This window comes from Muntiacus reevesi, chromosome 15, assembly GCF_963930625.1.
Source record: "Muntiacus reevesi chromosome 15, mMunRee1.1, whole genome shotgun sequence".
In the NCBI taxonomy this organism is placed as follows: domain Eukaryota; kingdom Metazoa; phylum Chordata; class Mammalia; order Artiodactyla; family Cervidae; genus Muntiacus; species Muntiacus reevesi.
The window spans coordinates 63,657,055-63,676,088 of record NC_089263.1 but is presented as its reverse complement, the minus strand read 5'-3'; the positions used below and the strand labels follow the sequence as shown (position 1 = coordinate 63,676,088).

The 19,034-nt window shown below is 59.0% G+C and overlaps 1 protein-coding gene across 5 annotated transcripts in view; it reads left to right on the top strand.

The window, feature by feature from the left end:
• CDC42BPB (CDC42 binding protein kinase beta) overlaps positions 1–18,079 on the top strand; it is a 98,593-nt gene extending 80,514 nt beyond the window's left edge. The window contains exons 21-37 of one of the 5 annotated variants that reach the window (XM_065906851.1): positions 319–398; positions 3,470–3,559; positions 3,846–3,923; positions 5,135–5,240; positions 5,755–5,891; positions 6,379–6,518; positions 7,649–7,730; positions 8,872–9,088; positions 9,188–9,250; positions 10,199–10,795; positions 13,164–13,261; positions 13,337–13,421; positions 13,522–13,633; positions 13,713–13,830; positions 14,153–14,258; positions 14,353–14,423; positions 16,851–18,079. In XM_065906851.1, coding sequence (XP_065762923.1) covers positions 319–398; positions 3,470–3,559; positions 3,846–3,923; positions 5,135–5,240; positions 5,755–5,891; positions 6,379–6,518; positions 7,649–7,730; positions 8,872–9,088; positions 9,188–9,250; positions 10,199–10,795; positions 13,164–13,261; positions 13,337–13,421; positions 13,522–13,633; positions 13,713–13,830; positions 14,153–14,258; positions 14,353–14,423; positions 16,851–16,982 — 2,312 coding nt within the window. In that variant the 3' untranslated portion in view covers positions 16,983–18,079. Of the gene's footprint in view, positions 1–318; positions 399–3,469; positions 3,560–3,845; positions 3,924–5,134; positions 5,241–5,754; positions 5,892–6,378; positions 6,519–7,648; positions 7,731–8,871; positions 9,089–9,187; positions 9,251–10,198; positions 10,796–13,163; positions 13,262–13,336; positions 13,422–13,515; positions 13,634–13,712; positions 13,831–14,152; positions 14,259–14,352; positions 14,424–16,850 lie in introns of those variants that run through there. The other 4 variants (XM_065906850.1, XM_065906852.1, XR_010659192.1 and 1 more) reach the window with 4 other exon arrangements.
• Positions 18,080–19,034: the final 955 nt, after the last annotated feature.

Sequence of the window (19,034 nt, the reverse complement as noted above, 5' to 3'; positions counted from 1 at the left end):
GGGCTGTTTCTGGGTTTCTACCCTGTTCACTGTCCCTGGGCAGGACCCATGCTTCTAATTAGAACATGTGCTTCAGTGAATCTGCGTTAGTATTTGGTAGGTCTCCTCCCTTGTTTTTAGAGACTTGTCAGGTACTCTTCCTTGGTTACTCCAGATGTCCAGCTCTGGGGCAAGTCTAATGGTATTTTTACTGTAATCACGTCAGATTTATCAGTCACTTACAGAGGATTGCTATCTTGATAATACTGAGTCTTCTCATAAAACTTAAGAAACAGTCTTAAATTTTATACCTTGACAAGTCTCGTTTTATTCTTACAGGACTCAAACTCCCAGATTTTCAGGATTCTATCTTTGAGTATTTCAACACTGCACCTCTTGCACATGATCTGACATTTAGAGTAAGTATTTTTTTTAAGTGACAAATGAATTTACGATAAATTAGAAATATTGATAGTTTAATATGGTTTGGCTACTTGTGACCACAAACATACCAGTAAGTTAACATGTGACAGTTATCTCAGCTGTTGACCAGGGATGCTGAATGTGTGAGGTTTGAGATGGTTAAGGTGCGTGAAGTGTACCCGGAGAAGTGTTCCCACTTTCTCAAAAACCATGGGGTGAAGGAAGTGCTCAGCACCTTCAGGGAAGAGACCCCCGCCAGCCCCCGCCTAGGTAGCGAGTGTTTCAGGCAGTTTTTAAAACACACATTCTCCCCCTGCAGCCGGTCACGTTACCCTTACAGTGGCTTCTGTGTGGACTCGCCGATGGATGGAGTGGGTGGTAGGGAAGAACAGCCTGGCTCCGGGCCCCCTATTGAGGTCCTGGTGAATCAGCTCAGCGCCTCCACTCAGGGTTGACCCAACCGGAGGCGGCCAGAGCCCCCGTGGCGCAGGAAGCAGCTCCTGGGAGCAGTTGGCCCATCCTCCTCGGCCACTGAGGCTCGTCATGGTACCCGTTGGAGGTGGGGCAGTCGGTCCGTCTTCCTCCAGACTGCAGGGTGGACCCTTCCTGGCCGCCCCGAGACAAGCCAGTGAACATAGTGATGGCAAGTCTCACTAACGGGACCTCTGGTGTGTTTGTCATTGCTTTTGTTTGCCTTTTACCAGAAACTTTAAACCTGCAGGAAGGCTGAAAGTAACACAGTGAACATACACGTGCCTCTCGCCTGGCATTCTGCCCATTGCTCTCCCTGTATGTACACATGGAGCTTTTTGAGCGTGAGTCGCAGGCATCATGACCCCCGGACACCAGACTCTCCGGTGCTTCCTTCCTGAGGCCCCTGAGCACAGTGCGGCCCCCCGCGGGGACGGTTTGCACAGCTGCCGCCCCTCCGCCCAGGAGCCAGCGCCTCTCTGGTCCCCTTCCATCTGGACCTGCACCCCCACCATCCCCCGCTTTTATAACCCTGATATTTTTGTAGTGTCCAGACCAGTTGTCTTATAGATTGTCCTCCACTCTTCCTCTTGATTAGACATGGGTTGGACGTTTTGACGTGAACTCTGTACCGGAGATGGTATGTTCCCACGAGGGGAGGCCACTTGGCTCAGCACTGGGGATGCTAAGCTTCTTGACCCTCAGGTGGACGTGGTGTCTGCAGACCTGCCCCAGAGGGACTCAGGAGGCACCAGTGGTCATCCGTGGGTTAGCGGACCACTGTGATCCTAGCCTAGACCAGTTGTTACAAAACCCAAGCAGAGCTGTGCTGCTCACAGCGTTCTGGGCACCCACCTATTTACCTGCACCTGTCAAAGGGTTTTTATTGAATTTGTGATACCGCCTTTTCCCTTAAATCCTCAGTTTTTAAGAAGCAAATACATGTAACTGTTCACGTTGGCGGCTCTTCCAGACACCCGCTGCTGGTCAGCCCCGTGCCTCCTCCCAGCACCGCAGAGCCAGACAGACTCCCGAGAGGCTGAGACTCGGGTCGTTGACAGGATGGGGTGGCCAGAATGCAATGGCTTTTCTCTAGAACTGGTGGACGGTAGCAGTCCCTGGGCCAGGTGGTTTCTAGCATGTCTCTTTGTCGCCGGGGGCGGCCAGAGGAGCAGGCTGCGCATGATCCCTAGACCCCATCCGCTGTAGCCAGCACTCCTGCCGTTTTTCACATTTAATTTTCATCCCTCACTACCCCGTGACTTAACTAGGAAGAACAGTTACTGATGAAAAGGAAAACTCCTTGGTCAGAGTCGGATGTGTTAGGAGGGTTTGCAGGCCTGAGAATCTTCTGATAGAAGCTCCTGGTCTGCTTTCCCCATGTGAAGCTGTTGTTTATACTAAATGTTGGCCACAGCACTGAATCAGCAGATTTTCCTGGAGGTTTGTATCGAGCGCGAATGATGGTTTTCACTCCTCCCGTCTGTCACAGTCGAGGGCTCTGTCTACTCCCGCGGGTCCTCTCTGCCAGCCTCTTGGAAAGAAGTCAGTCACTGCCAGCGTCAGGCCCGCCCTCATCGCCTCCAAGTGCGGACCCCTCCCCCATCCCATCTACATCCTTTTGATTAGTTGTCTAGCTAAATGAAACTAGTGAGGCTGTTCCTCGGCTACAGTTAAATTACGAAATGTTCTTTTGCCCTTCGTTTATCTAAAAATGCAGCTCTAACTCATTTATATACCTCATTTATGGGGGAAAGTTGCTCGTATTTGTGGCTGATTGATCCGGCCTTTCCCTTACGAGTTTGCTTACAGACTCACACATCGCAGTACGTAGTCATGCATGCGTTTATGTGTGCGCCCTGCCTTCCCGGGTGAATTTGGCTCCTTAGGCAGCAGCCTGACTAATTCAAGCCATTGGAAAATGCTTCTCAGATGTGGTTTGATGGGATTTCGGTGTGGAACTACCTGCCCAGCCACCCTGGGTCACCTGTTGATGAGGCTACATAAATGTGTGCGTTCGTAAAACATAGTTGCTGGTGACGAGGGAACGTTCGAGTCAGGAGCAGTCCTGAGGTCATCTCTAGGTGGTTTTAGAATGCTGCTTTAGCTTCAGCTTGTGAAAGTAATTTGAGAGTCTTGAATTCTTAGAACCAAGCTTTGCTTCCCTGTGTCATGGAACTTAGAGGGAAATTCCTCCTTCTGGTCATAGGTCCACAGCCCTTTTTGATGTTAGAATTTATTCTCGGTCCCAGAAATGAGGTTCTGGAGAGCATGGCCACTTCCGCTAAGGACTCCCGGGTGTAGAGTGGGTCACGGTTTGTGAGCTCAGAGGGCGGGCGGGCCAGGCTACGGTTGGAGGGCGAGGCCTTGGTGGTAACCCTGCCTCACGGTCGCCCCCCACCCCAGGACGCTGAGGGCAGCGGTCTCGGGAAGGCAAGACAGTTGTGAGTGAGGTGGGGTCCATGGTGGGACATTGCAGGACTGAGTCTGAACTGGGACCCCAGGCCCCCAGTGAAACGCACTTTTTAAATGAAAAATGTGCCGTTAGCCTCTGACTTCCCTTATCCCCACAGTGTTTCTCTGCCTTTGTTTTCAGACCAGTTCCACTAGTGAGCAAGAAACACAAGCTCCAAAGCCAGAGGCGTCCTTAGCGGTTTCTGTGACCACAGGCGCAGAGCCGCAGGAGGTGAGCATCGCCCCGTCAGCCCCGGAGAGGCGGGATCTGCCCCCCCTCTCCCCCGCCCCGTGTCTGCGCACCTTGCGGACCCTCGCAGATGCCACCCTGACAGCTTGTCCCTCTGAGGCTGGCTCATCTGAGAATTCCTGTCGGGGCCTCAGCCTGCCCAGGGGGGCTCCACGGCTGTCCCGACCGCGCAGTATATCAAGACTGCAGAACCGTTCCTGCTAATCAGTGTGCTGAGTGAGGGGCGTGCTGAGCTGGGCGCGGCTTACCTGTCCCTGCTTGTCCCCAGGACATGGCCCGGGCCCCTCAGAGGCTGCCCGCCACACCGCTGCCCACCGCACAGACCCTCACTCTGACGGGACCAAAGGTAGGGGCCTTGCTCTTCCCTGGGGGGAGGCAGGGGTTTCTTGCTTTTAGGCAACTTCTGTGTAAACAAGCCAAACTTAATATTTTCATTTACACAGTAATATTTTGTTCTGAGTAGCGTGTTGAGCCATAAAGGGTCAGGACCCTGTGTTTTCTTAATTAAACCAGTGACACATGACCTCATTTTAATTGGAAAATCTCAGAGTCTGATCTCCCTGGTCCTCTTCCCTCGCTCCCCAGACCACGTTTCCTTCCCCAGTCACGTGCAGCTCCGTGTTACGTGTCTGTTCAGTCCCTGCTTCACATGTATCCCCGTGTATCTGGCTGCACTTGGAACCCTCGAGAACCATGTGGTTTGTGGGAGGCAGTTTTCCCTCCACGTAAATGGAAAGCTGCTCAATGTGCCACTTCCTGACTTGTCTTGCTCGTCACTGTGTCGTGGAGAGCTGAGCCCGACGTTCAGGGTGTGAGGTGGTCCTAGGTTCCCAGCTCAGCAGGCGTCTGGCCTCATGTGCTGGGTGCTTTTCTTCTTTAATGTGCATGGCCTCTCTTAAGGCTTCAGCCGCAGACGCCGTGCCTGCTAGAGACAGGGCGCTTGGTTTCATTGGAGACTAGCCAACAGCCAGACTTAGGGCTTGCAGCTCTCAAGGAGGCAGAGAGCAGGCAGGGCTCTGGCTTTTGTGCTGGTTGAGCCCTCGTTGTGGCAAATGGCTCTACATCTTCTGTGCCCTGAAGGGAACTGATTCCTCCTCTTTGCTGCCTTGAACTTCATCAGTGCTGTGGTTCTCACTCCATTATCCATGGCGTCCCCGTCCACTCTCCCAATGAGGAGTATTGGGTCTTTCCAGACTCCTCCTGGGAGGAATGAGCTGCCGTGGGGGGGCTGTGCACACCAGAACGTGGCCCAGGCCAGCCCTGGTGCCCCTGCAGGCGAGGGCCTCGCGCCAGTGTGTTATCAGCGGTGTCTCTGCGGTGCCCCGGCCCGCCAGCCTCGCTGGTGTGGGCAGCGAGGGTGCTCTCTGTGGGAGGCGCGTGTGGTCTCGTTCTCTGGGTCAGCCTCTCTGTGGATGACGCCCCTGGGAACCGTGTACCTCGTGGTGAAAGCATGCAATTCAGCCTCTCGAGGTGACGCCCCGGAGGTTGAAACGTTTGCTCACGAGCAGGTGGCCCCACCCCCACCTCCTTGTCTCACCCTGGACATCCTTCCTGCAGCCAAAGGCGCACCAGCTGAGCATCAAGTCCTTCTCCAGCCCCACGCAGTGCAGCCACTGCACCTCCCTGATGGTGGGCCTGATCCGCCAGGGCTATGCCTGCGACGGTGAGTGTGCCCACTCGCCCGCTTCGAGGGCCCAGGGGTTGGGTGTGGTGAAGGCCCGGAGCCCGGGGCAGCCCCACCAGGAGGGGACCCCACAGGCTCCCCCGCTGGCCAAGCTGGGCCCAGCCACGGTTGACGTGCTGCTGCCGCGGACAGTGCGCTGCTCCAGGGCGGCCAGGGCACCTGCTCACCTCTGTTTGCTGTAAAACGTAACATCCACGTCTGTTCTCCAAAGTGAGGGAAAGCAGAGTAAAAACTTTAAAATATTTCACTACCAAGTCGTCGGAGAGATGCGCCGCCGTGTGTGTCTGTTCTCCTGGGTCTGTTGTCACTAGCGCGTTACGGCTCCGAGTTGTGTGTCTGCCCCGGGCTGGTGCGTGAGTGTGTGGAGACGTTCGTTACTCGACACCCGCATCCCCGAGTGTCTGGGGAGCCATCCCCTTTGGGGGTGCGCACGCGTCCCCCGCGGCCGCTGCTTCGGGGCTGCAGGCCTCAGGCGTGTCCCGTGCCTTTCCAGTGTGCTCGTTCGCCTGCCACGTGTCCTGCAGAGACCGCGCCCCCCAGGTGTGCCCCATCCCGCCCGAGCAGTCCAAGCGGCCTCTGGGTGTGGACGTGCAGAGAGGCATAGGAACAGCCTACAAGGGCTACGTGAAGGTAGGACACGACCCATGGCCCTGCTTGGGCGGGCGGCCAGCCTGCTGACCACAGCCACGCCCGGCTGCGCTGGAAACCCTCCCCTTGGCCCATGTTCCCCTGCCCTCCTGAGGGACCCCGCAGAAACACTCACCCGAGGCCTCTCGTCCCACCTCCTGGGCTGATGGGCGTTAAGCCCAGTGCCGTTTGAAGGCTCTGTGCCGGGCCCAGCATTCCATGAGGCTCCACGTCTGCTGTGAACATGCCCGTCCGCTGAGTCACCCACCTTGTCTCCTGCAACCCCTTCGGTCATGGGGGGCCCCTCCCCAGCAGCATCCTGAGCTTTGCTGGGCCCAGACATAGCTCTGCTACCAGCCCGGGCCGGCCCAGCAGCAGCAGGGGAGGACCCCAGCACGGCAGCCACCTCCAAGAAGTCTCCCGGGCCTGCCCCTCCACTGTGTGTGGCCAGCGCCCTGGCCCTGGCGGACACGGTCACTTTGATCTGCAGATCCCCAAACCAAGCGGGGTGAAGAAGGGGTGGCAGCGAGCCTTCGCGGTGGTCTGTGACTGCAGGCTCTTCCTGTATGACCTGCCCGAGGGCAAGTCCACCCAGCCCGGCGTCCTGGCCAGCCAAGTCCTGGACCTCAGGTCAGTGTGCGCCCGCCCTCGCCCGGCGGTGAACCCTGACTTGTCGTGAGCGGGGGTTCGCTGCTTGGTCGTCGTTAACATTGTTCGTTCCTTCACCTCCTTGGTCGTCGTGCCACTCTGAAACGGGCCCGCTAGAAACCTTCCTTCTCTGGATGTTTTTGCCCTGAAAGATTTGCCAAGCAGGCGTCTAATGAGAAAACTCTGTACCCCGCGACGAAGAGCGCGCCCCACGCACCGCGCAGCCTGGGGCCGCCTCTGTGCCCTGTGGCCGCAGCGTCCGCTCAGCGGCGCCTCTCGTAACTCCCTCGTGTCTCGTCAGGGCCTTCCTGCCGTCGACACGTGAAGACGTGGCAGCGCCCCCCCCCCCCCCCGCCCCATGGTCAATGTCTCGCTCCTTGAAATGGGCAGAATAGCAATGCTTGAGGCCCGGGGCTCTGGGAGAACTGAGCCAGTTACGAGACAGGGTGAGCTCAGCTCAGAGCCTGGGGGTGCAGCTGCCGCGGCGGCCACATCCCCCACGCGCAGAGCCTCTTCCCCCCAGCCCCGGCCACCTGCTCTGGCGTCTGCCCTGGGGCCACCTTGGCAGCATCGGTTCTTGGGGGGCCCGTGGGGCAGGGTAACCAGGGGTACCTGCAGTTTGGAAATGTCCCCAGGTGGTCCTGCCACCCCCCCCCCCACACGCACACACGCGCACACACACACACAGGTGTGCCCGGCCCAGCCGTGCTGAGGGTGTGCTGGGCGTCCCGGGCGTCTGCTGCTCGCAGCCCAGGGTCGAGAGCGGCTGGGGTGACTCCCTGGCTGCTGCCGCAGACTTCATTTCCCTGTTTATGGCCAAGCAGAGGGCAAGGCAGAGATGTGGCATGCGTACCTGCGAGTGGCCTGGCCCAGCCAGAACGGTGCGACTCAGGGAGGGGTTTAGTCCCGGACACCCCGCACCACTGAAGCGCATGCGAGATTCTGACTCTTCAGATTCTTACTCTTGGCCTTGTCAGTATCAGTGTTTCCTATCCAGGTGGAGGCAGGGAGCCGCCCTTGTGTTCTGGAAGGTCGTCCCAGAGGTGTCCTCTCCCATCATGGTCCCACAGGTAGAGGACAGGCCCCTGTTCTGATCGTGTTATTTCTTACAGAGATGAAGAGTTCTCTGTGAGCTCCGTCCTGGCTTCAGACGTCATACACGCCTCACGCCGAGATATTCCATGTATATTCAGGGTACGTTTTCTTTCTGGTTTTTCAACATGTTTCATTAATCATTAAAGAAGTGCATGTGGTTAAAATGAAAGGGTTGTTAATGAGCATTTCCTAGTGTGGTAGCAAGGGGCTCGCGTGAAGGGACCTCCTGTGTCTCCAGACTGTCAGCCTCTCTGCTCATCCATCCACTGCACCCCCCTCCCCCCCACCAGTCCCCCAGTGCCAGGCCTTCCAGCTCCATCCTCTTCCTCGGTCAGTCTGTCTTGGCTCCTCCATCCAGGATACTGAACACTGAAGCTACCTTACGGGTTGGCTCTAAAGGAAACGGGCCCTTTAGTCTCCCTCTCAGGGACTCACTGGCCATTAACCTAAGCAAAGCAGGAAAGAAATTGGTAGATGCTGCTGTCAGCAGTCTTGTTGGCAGAGGCGGGGAGCCTTCCACTGGGCACCCCCTGCTGGGCTGGTGGTGGGTGCTGTGGCTTCAGGAAGCTTCCAGAAGACTGAGTTCGCCCTCCATTGGGAATTGTCATAGCTACAGTAAAATCTGGTTGACCACAAAACCAAGACCACGGATCATTTTCTGTTAAATCACATCTTTATTGAGAACCTGCCTCTGTATATAATAGAATCGCCGTCATTGTGCACCCAGATGATTCTATAGCAACTAGAGTTGTGCGCGTTCCCTGGTGTTTGGGGAGCCCCCAGAGAGGCGGGTGTGCGAGAGTCCATTGTCCATGGATTTTTTTTTTTTCCCCCTTTCTTTTTGTCTTTTTTCTTTGCTTTGGCTGCACTGTGCAGCTTTTGGGATCTCAGTTCCCTGACCTGGGGTTGAACCTGGGTCGCTTGGCAGTGAGATTGTGGCATCCTGAACACTGGACTGCCAGGGAACTCCCACCCTAGCTGGACACGTTCTGAGAGTGGGTTTCCCGACTGTGACAAGAGCAGTTAAGAGTGAACAGTCAGCCGGTTTTGGTGAGAGTGGAGTGCCCTGCACTCAGAGGTCAGGCTGCTTGTGGCCCCTGCGGGCAACTGGACCAGGATCCCAGCGGCCCCTGGAGGGTACGCTCCGGGCAGTGGCCTCGTGCTCACCCCTCCAGGCCACGTGGCACTGGCTCCGTGTGCCATGTCTTATGACTCGTTTGTCTTGTTTTCTGTCCTGAAGGTGACGGCCTCTCTCTTAGGTGCCCCTTCTAAGACCAGCTCGCTGCTCATCCTGACGGAGAATGAGAACGAGAAGCGGAAGTGGGTGGGGATCTTGGAGGGCCTGCAGGCCATCCTCCAGAAGAACCGCCTGCAGAACCAGGCGGTGCACGTCCCCCAGGAGGCCTACGACAGCTCGCTGCCCCTTATCAAGGCTGTGCTCACGGCCGCCATCCTGGGTGTGTGTCCTGCGCAGGGGGCCGGGTCGGGTGGACAGTGTGGGAGCTCGTAGTTACTCAGGAGACAGAGGATCGTGACTTCCTTTGTGTTGTCTGCAGACGGGGACCGAATCGCCATTGGCCTTGAGGAAGGGCTCTACGTCATAGAGGTGACCCGGGACGGTGAGTGCGCGGGGCACTCGGGCCGTCCGCGGTGCCGCAGGCAGGGTCAGCATTGGGGATGCACGGGCATTAATGTGGGTTCCCTGGACGGCAGAGTCCAGTCTCCGCGTCAGAGAGCTTCACAGAGGAGAGGAACAGGCCACAAATGAGGCAGGCGTGGACAGCTGTCTGGCGCTTGTCCGCCCGCCCCATGGGCTGCAGGCGGGGCCCGCCTGGTCCAGTGAGACGCCGAGAGTAGCCTCAAGAGTCCTCCCGGGGAGGACGGGGCGAGGGGAGATGGGTCCTTAATTCCCGGGCACACCAAGGCCTTATCAGACAAGACACTCCTTTCTTCGCTTCACGTTTTGACCTTTCATTCCTCCCAGAAGCAGCAGCAGGAATATCCCCAAGTCTCCCAGAAAATTGGCCGGGCCTGACTCCGGGGGTCCCCCTGGGAACAGGGGGCTGCCCTGAGGAGGCGGCGGCCCCTTCCCCGGAGCCTGGGGTCTCGGCACTCTGACCCTGGGGAAGAATGGGGAGCACGTGTGGCCCTGGGGTGGCAGCTGCTCTTGCAGAGCTGTTCCTCATCGGGATCCAGACCCAGGGCTCTGACTCAAACCCCAGTGGAGGTCCTGACCTAGGGAGGGTGTCGAGGGTCCTGGGTTGATCTGGGCCCCCAGGAACAGGTGGCTGCGTCCATCCCCTGAGTGTATCTAAGGCGCCAGTGAAGCTGGAGACAGCCCTTTGTTTTCCAGATGCGGGGTCTCGAGTTCAGGGATTAGGGGGGATCCAGGGTGCATTCTCAGGGCCTCCCTGCACTCAGCACCTCCCAGCCAGGGTTCTGGGCCAGGGATGTGAGTGAGACGACGCAGCAGCGGAGACAGCGGGGCGTGTGAACCAGGAGGGCTTCCGGGGAGGCGGGGGGGTGTCCGCAGAGCCCTGGCCTTACACTCCGGCCCTATCCCGCAGTGATCGTCCGTGTGGCTGACTACAAGAAGGTGTACCAGATCGAGCTCGCCCCCAAAGAGAGAGTCGCCGTCCTCCTGTGCGGCCGGAACCACCACGTCCACCTCTGTCCATGGTCCTCCTTCGATGGGGCAGAGAGCAACGTGGACATCAAGCTTCCAGAGACAAAAGGCTGCCAGCTCGTGGCGACCGGGACGCTGAAGAAGAGCGGCCCCACCTGCCTGTTCGTGGCAGTGAAGCGGCTGGTGCTTTGCTATGAGACCCAGAGGACTAAGCCTTTCCACAGGAAGCTCGGCGAGCTTGTGGCCCCTGGCACTGTACAGTGGATGGCCGTGCTCAAGGACAAGCTCTGTGTTGGCTACCCTTCCGGGTTCTCTCTGTTGAGCACCCAGGGCGATGGGCAGGCTCTAAACCTGGTAAATCCCAATGACCCCTCGCTCACGTTCCTCTCACAACAGTCTTTTGATGCCCTTTGTGCTGTGGAGCTCAAAAGTGAGGAGTACCTGCTTTGCTTCAGCCACATGGGACTGTACGTGGACCCGCAAGGCCGGCGGTCACGCGCTCAGGAGCTCATGTGGCCTGCGGCGCCCGCTGCCTGTAGTATGTATATGTTTTCTGTTGCCATACCCCGTCGCTGCTGCCGCCCGCCGTCAGCACGCGTCCTCGTTGTCTTGGTCTGTCCTCCTGCCCCTCAGCCGAGTGCTCGGGGGGCAGCAGGAGAGGCGGGCTCCCCAGCTTGCTGCGGGGGACAGGGTGGGCCCGGGGCCACTCGCTGGCCATCCAGCTGGGCTTGCCCACCCTCCCTCGGGGGGCCTTCAGCCGAGGCGCCAAGCAGACGACTGGCCTCGCGGGGGGAAGGCTAGGTGGATGGGAGAAGGACCTGCGTTGTTTTACTTTTTAAAAGACGTTCTTGGTGACGGGTAAACTTTACGCGGTCATGACAAGCTAAACGTTTCTGTGGGCAGAAAGCACTTGGCCCCAACCTCTGGGCCGGGGTCCTCTCGGGACAGATGCCAGGCTGCGGGCAGGAGCCGCTCCGGGTGGCTCAACCGAGCGCCCTTCTGACAGGGTGACAGTGCCGGCTGCTGGAGTCTGTGCTCCGCGCCCTGCCGGCCTGCCGTCTGCTCTCATGGCAAAGATTCTAACCTCAGATTCCACCTGCTCGATACAGGGCGTAGCAGCTGGTCTGTGTGGTCACCTGCGGGTCATACATCAACTTCAAGCTGGCAGGGTGGGAGGGGGTGTTCTGTTTTTCCTTGATTACTTAAAAGTACCTTCCTGGGTCTGCCTTGTCACTGGCCTCACCAAACTGGCAGAACACCCACGGGCGCTGGGACCATGAACCGGGGCCAAAGCGGAGCCGGCTGTTCCCCGGCCTTGTTCACGCTTGGCTGGGGCCCGGGCACGGTGCGGGCAGCCATGGCCTCAGCGCCTCCCCTCCTGGTCTCCCCTGCCGTGCCCCCTTGTCCTCGTGGGCAGCCGGTGCAGGAATGGGCTCATAGCCACTTGGTAACTCCAGCGGGATGCAGGTTGCTGGGGCCGCGCTCTCTGATCTTGGCCGTGAGGGAGCTGGCGCCGAGGTTGCTGCATTCTCTTCCAAGTCCAGCCCTCTCTCGTCCTCTGTGCTCGGTTCATCTCCATGCACAGTACAGACACCAGCTAGTTCTAGAGCAGTCATTCAGGAGCTCTCATGGTGGAGAACTAGCACTGCTTCCTGCGCATCACGAGCCCCATGTGAGCACGCGTGTGTACACACACACACACCACACCACCCCGGTCACGGGAGCCCCATCCTTCTAAGGAGCAGCCTGGGAGCCACACGGGGAGGTGACCTGCCCACCACACAGCAAGGGCCTTCCTGCTGACTTAAACGGTTATGTCTTTTATAACTGGGCAGCAGAGTTTATCAGTCTTTTGGTAAACTGTCTGCAGGCGGAGCCCCACGTGCTCCCGCATGAGGGGAGCGGCCCCCGGAGGCTCCAAGTGGGCGAGGCCTCCGAGGTCCTTCAGGGCGCTCCGTGCCTCTGGCCATCTTCATGTGTGGCACTCAGGAGGCCTCACAGTTTGTCTGAAATGTCACTTCCAGGACAGTCTGGCGACTGGTTTCAGCGCGTTTGTTTCCTGAACCCTATTGTATTTTCTTTTTTGTGCTCCAAAGAGCAGGTGTGATCAGGCAACCCGTTTGGAATCTAATAGCAACATAGCAGAAGGTTTTTAGAAATTCGGTTAGTTAAGTGCTACATGGTGAGGAGTAACTTTCAGCCCTGGGACGTGAGAGGAGAGGAACCAGGCTGTCAGGGCCCCACCTTGCCGCTCCCCCCCCCCCCCCCAGTGCACTGTCTGGGCCGGCTCACACGGCCTCCCTGCTGTCCTCACGGGGGATAGGCCCCCTGGACCTCAGGTGCCGGCGGGCCGCAGGCCTCGTCTCCCAGCCCTGGTGTCCCAGGAAGGTTTTCCATCCAGACGTGCGGACGCCCATCCCTCGGGGTGTTCTCCCCGAGAACAGCGCCCGTGGGTGTTCTCCAGCGCGTGGCAGGAGAGTGATCGTCTCCGTGTGTGTGTGTGTGTGCGCGCAGGAGGGCGGCCTGCAGACACCTTCGGGGAAGGCCGGCGCCTCGCCCGGAGCATAGCGGCAGTTTCTTAGGAGAGATTTTAACTATTTACTCAAAAGTCTGACTTGCCGGCATCTTTCAGAGAAGGAGTTTGCCTTAAGGAAAAAACGTTAGGCCCCTACCTGGATTTGCGGCGCATTCAGCCTGAAGTAACAATAAGAAGTTTCTGCTGTAGCTGTATAGCAAGCAAGCTAAATGCAAAATGAAGTTTTGAGCAGGTCGTCGTCAGCACTTTATACGCGTGGTGTTTAAAACGCTGTCGGGGTGGAGGATCCCTCCGCAGTGGGCGTGCACGTTCCCTCCGCCCCGCGCACGGCGGGCGGCCCGGGCTCACCCTTCTGCTCCGTCTGCGCCAGGTTGCAGCCCCACGCACGTCACGGTGTACAGCGAGTACGGCGTGGACGTCTTCGACGTGCGCACCATGGAGTGGGTGCAGACGGTCGGCTTGCGCAGGGTAAGACTCGGGGTGCGTGTGCGGCGCCCGCGCCCCCCGCAGGCAGCCACCTCACCCATCTGGTTTCCAACACAGATCCGGCCCCTGAACTTGGAAGGCAGCCTCAACCTCCTCAACTGCGAGCCTCCCCGCCTGATCTATTTCAAGAGCAAGGGCTCGGGTGAGCCCTTCTTGCGGAGGGAGCGGAGGATGGAGTGGGGTGTGGGGGGACTTCCCAGGAGTCAGCAGCCGTGTGACCCTTCCCCGGCCCGCAGGAACAGTGCTCAACGTGCCCGACACCTCGGACAACAGCCGGAAGCAGATGCTTCGGACCCGGAGCAAGAGGCGCTTTGTCTTCAAGGTCCCGGAGGAAGAGCGGCTGCAGCAGCGGAGGTAGGAGACGCGGGGGAGGGGCGGGACGGGGCGAGGCCAGGCCGGGCCTCACGCCGCCTCCCTCCACCTCCCTCTGCAGAGAGATGCTCAGAGACCCAGAGCTGCGGTCCAAGATGATCTCCAACCCCACCAACTTCAACCACGTGGCCCACATGGGCCCGGGCGACGGCATGCAGGTGCTCATGGACCTGCCTCTGGTGAGCCCCGGCCGCCCTGCCGCACCCCTCACCACGCGCCCTGAGGGTCTGTGGCCGTCTGTTACGGTGTCAGGAGGAAATCGCTGTCAAAAATGACTGCTGGAACAGCGCAGTAAGGGCAGGTAGCATACTTGGCCCTCACTCTCTGCCAGTTCTTGGCGCAAAGCTGACCGACGCGGCTGTCCAGAGGGCCTTCCCAGCTGTTTCCCCACAGAGGCCCAGGGCCCCCGCCTGGTGCTGCTACAGGCTCTGCCCGGAGCCTGGCTACCCGCCTTGGGCAGCTGGTGCATGTCCCCGAGCTGACACACTCCTCTCTGCGCAGAGCGCTGTGCCCCCCGCCCAGGAGGAGAGGCCGGGCCCCGCCCCCGCCAGCCTATCCCGCCCGCCTCCGCCCAGGAACAAGCCCTACGTCTCCTGGCCCTCATCAGGTAGGGGCCAGAGCGGGGCCTGGAAACGGGGCCAGGGCTTGCAGCTCTGCTCGCGACTGTTTTCCCCAGGGTGACGGCCGTCTTCACTTTGCAGGGGCGTCTGAACCTGGAGTGGCTGTACCGCTAAGGAGTATGTCTGACCCTGACCAGGACTTTGACAAAGAGGTGAGGTTCGCCTGGTGAAGGCTGACGCCCCAGGTCTGAGGCTCCATCTGCCCTGGAGCGGCCACCTCGGGCCTCCGCAGCCCGCAGAACCGCCCTCTCTGGGCTGCTCGGGCTGCGCCCAGAGCGGGAGGACACGGGCTCCGCGGCTGAGAGTCTGTTGGAGAAAGCCGAGGGTTCTCCTTGCTGCGTCGTGGCCTCGGGAGACCGAGGCCTCCTTCAGGCCCGGCTGCCCAGTGGCCTGGCCCCCTGGCCTCGCTGAGGACGGTGCGGCCAAGGGCTGCTCCTGGGCACTGCCTGGGCGGGCGGCCGGATGTGTGAGCACGCAGGGAGGCTGCTCCCGTGGAGACGTTTCTGCGTAGCCTCGCACACATGGCTGGAACCCCAGGAGGTGCACAGGTGGCTTTGTGCGTCCCGCCCTCTCCCCTCCGCCTCCAGCAGCCCCGTGGGATCCGTGTTGGGGATCCCACTGCACATGGCAGTGTCTTCCGTCCCCCGTGTGGTGGGGGGAGGAGAGCAGGAGGCAGCGTGCTGAGGGCTGGGCCCCGGCAGCACTTCTGTGACAGGAGGCTGGGGGCGTAGGGCTGCCGCGGTGACGGCAGAAACAGGGCTGCACCGCAGAGTCCCTCACCTTCCTGGCGTGCCCAGAACTCGAGGCGTGTGGGGCAGCCCTTTCCAAGTCCCCCTCTGCACCCTTCACCCGGCTGGTCTTGAGGGACTGTCTCCTACTTGTTCACAGAAACTCTTCATAAATTGTGGGTGTTACCTGCTGCAAGTACTTTTCCCAGTATCACTGACATTTTACTTTTGTCTTTAATTGTAAGGGTGGTGTCATATAGAACTATAACATGTAGAAATTTTTAGTTCTTGTACAGTCTGTCCTTTTCAACTAAGACAAACTCTCTTTTACTCTGAGAACCTGGCAGGCTTTTCCTCTCTGTCTGTCACCGTGTTCTGAGGGGCGTGAGTGTGTCTTGGCGTGTGTGGGTGAGGATCTGAGCCGCTTTCTCTCTGAAGCACATGGCACCACTTCCTGCCCTCCATCCTGTACGGTTACCCTTTAGTATTTGTGAACTTCTTTTGCTTACGTGCTTCTATTCCTGGAGCCTCTGCTGCACCACCTGTAACCTGAGGGAGCACAACGCATCTGTTCATTCCCCATTTTCAGGGCAGTTTCTTAGCTTCTCCTTCAGACTGACTGACTTGTGGCTGCGCTGGGTCTCGGTTGCTGCCCGGGCTGTCTCTAGTGAGTGAGTGGGGGCTGCTCTCTCGTTGTGGTGCAGTCCTCATCGCGGTGGCTTCTCCTGCTGTGGAGCGTGGGCTTAGTTGGCCCGTGGCGTGTGAGATCTTAGTTTCCTGACCAGGCATTGAACTCACGTCCCCTGAATTGGCCGGCGAGTTCTTAACCTCCAGACCACCAGGGAAGTCCCAGCAGTACATTGTGAAGCAGTGAGTTTGGGAAGTGTGATGCCTCCAGCTTTTTCTTAGGCAGTTTTCTTTTGACTCTTCTGGGTCGTCTGCAACTCTGTGTGAATTTGAGGGCTGGCTTTTCCAGTTCCATGCCTCCCCAAGCCCATTAGAATGTTGGTAAGGATTGCGTTGAAACTGTAGATTGACCACAGTTGATGCCATCTTAGCAGTAGTCTTCCAGTCCATGAACATGGGATGCCTTTCGATTTATTCAGGTGGTCTTTTTAAATTTTTGCCAGCAGTGTTTATAGTCTTAGTATACAGACCTTTCCTCTCTGCTTAAATTTGTTCTTATATTTTATCCTTTTGGATGCTATTGTAAATGGAATTGTTTTCTTAGTTTCTTTTTCAGATTGCTGATTGCTGGTATTTAGAAGCAGAACTGATTTTTGTGATGACCTTGCATTCTGCAGCTTTACTGAATTCGTTAAGCGCTTTAGTGTTTTTATCCCTACAGAGTTGGGGCAGCTGTGAGCAGAGATGCTTTTACTTCTTCCTTTCCCTGGTGGATGCCGTCTTTACTTGCCCAGTGGCTGGACCTCGTAGCGCGGTATTGAGCAGCAGTGACGGCAGCAACCTGGCCTTGTTCCTGCCCTGAGTGGGGAGCTTTGCCTTTCACCACTGGGCGTGACGTCAGCGGGCTGCTCCCTGACGCCTTTGTTGTGTGGAGAAAGTTCCTATCATTCCCTGCGCTTTTACCGTGGAAGAGCCGCCCGCCTGTGGCCTTGGCCCAGTTGGTCGCCGCACTGCCTGGTTTCTTCATGGCAGTTACTCCTTTTTGTAATAGCTACACGAGTCACGGGGGTGGTGGGCCTTGGATTGTGATCTCTCCTGCAGGAACCACGTGACAAGCCTGTAGAGCGTGTCGCCGCGACTGGGAAGGAGACGGCAGGGGCTGCCCCGGCCCAGACAGCTCCCCTCCGTGACGGTTCTCACGCTCTCCCCATTCTGTCTTCACAGCCCGATTCAGATTCCACCAAACACTCGACTCCATCCAACAGCTCCAACCCCAGTGGCCCGCCGAGCCCCAACTCCCCCCACAGGAGCCAGCTGCCCCTCGAAGGCCTGGAGCAGCCGTCCTGCGATGCCTGAAGCCGCCGGCTCCCGCCACAGGGCCGGGGGCCCAGGTGCTCTGCAGCGTCAGTGCCAAGACTGAGCTGAGCCTCCAGTGTTGTCCAAGGAAATGTGGACTCGATGTGTAGATACGGAGATGAAGAAAATGCTTTATTATAATAACAATCAGTTCCGTTCCGCACTGTCTGGCGGTAGACCAGATCACCCTCTGCACAGCTGTGAGGCGACACAGCTTGTTTGCACATGAAGGACGCCCCCGGCCCCTCCCGCCCACCCAGGGCCGGCCACGGCCTCCGCGGGACGCAGGCAGCTCACGACGGCCTCGGGGCCGCATCCGGCCCCTGATCTGAAACCGTTTCCTAGGCGCTTAGGAGCATCGTAGGAAGTTGTATATCGTTCCCAGTGTCACTAGAGTCTTGAAGACAGGAAACGTGGAGGTTAGTCCATGGCCTTTTCGTTCATTTAGCCCATACACAGAGGCGGAAGTCCTCCTGCCGAGCTTGTAGCCGTGGACAGGGGCCCTCTCGCGTCAGTCCGTTCCCGTCACAGCCACACGTGTCCCGTCTCTACTACTGTGAAGTCAGCGTGCTCTGTGTCCTGCTCGCTTCCACAGCTCAGCCTCCGCCCCGAAGCCAGTGGGTGGTGGGCGCTGGGCCCCGTGCCCACAGGCCGAGAGGCCGTGCCGGGGCGCCCCGCCCCCCATGGAGCCCGCGATTCGTGCCCGCTACTGGATGGTGTAGACGCCGCCACACTCCACCCCCAGCACCCTGCGCGCTTCTGCCTCCCCTCCCGGCCCGGCCTGTCTCTGAACGCTCGCCGGGAGCCGCCGGCAGGCTTCCCTCTGCCCCCTGCCAGCCGACGTCCTCGCCACGCTGTGGAAGACGTGCGTTTCCCGTGAGTCGGCGCTGAGTGACGTGGGCCACGGCCTGCCCGTGCGTGCCACGCGCCCTGCACCTGCTGCCCGCCCCCCGGGCCTTCCGCGGGGGCTGGCACCTGCTGGGGGTTCTGGTTTTTACTTTTTTAATGTAAGTCTGAGTCTTTGTAATTATTGAATCGTGAGAACATTTTTGAACAATTTACCTGTCAATAAAGCAGAAGACGGCAGTTTTAAAGTTCTCGGTGGTTTGTCTGAATGCACTTGCACTCAGCTGGTGCCTGGGGCCGCCAGCACCGGAAGGCGCCCCTGTGCTGGAAGAACCAGCTTGCCTTGCAGTGGGGGGGGGGCAGAGCCCACACGGCAGGACCTGGAGGCCAGGACCTCTCGCCTGCCCAGGTCCCCGGGGGCCTCCGGGGACGCTCCGCCTTGGGGTGGGCTTCTGGCTGGAGGGAGGGGCTGTCTGGCCAGTGTCCCTCCTAGGCTTCAGAGAGAGAAAACAGGACTGGCCGACCATCCCCAGGAGGGGGCGCTCACGGGGAGGCTGGGTGGGTACATGGCACTCAGGGGCTCTTGGTGACATGAGGGCAGGGGGCGCTGAGGATGGACAAGATGCAGAGAGCTGGCACGCAGTTCCTGGGGAGCATCCCGGGCCCCCTGCAGCTCCGCCAGTCAGCGTGGTCAGTGGGCCCACCACTGCCCCAAGGGGAGCAGGAGCCCCACGAACCGCCTCCAACTGTTCCTACACAAGGCACAGACAGACGCCCCCGAGGCAACGTCCAGGGCCTAGAAAATGCAAGTGCAGGCCCAGCAGGTGGTGGGCAGCGGGCTCAGAGAGGGCGCGGGGTATTGCCCCCCACCCTGCCCCACCCACCCGGACGTCTGCCCCACAGGACCACCTGTTTCCGGCCTGAAACCCAGGTGCTCAAGTGTGAGCCGTTTTTAAATGAAATACTAGCTATTGTAATAGCGCCAAGAGTAACCACCGCCCACGATGTGGGCAAGCTTCACAAGGTGCTGGCCGCGGAGCACAGAGCGATGGGAGCGTAAGAGTGAATTCACCGTCAGGAGGTCGCCGGCAGTCACCCTGGGGGCGGGTGTTCCCAATGCTGGGCATGAAGGTGTCTCCCTGACAGTTCAAGCTGGTCACGCTGTCTGTACTCTCACACACACATCACCGTCCCAGTGCCGGCCCG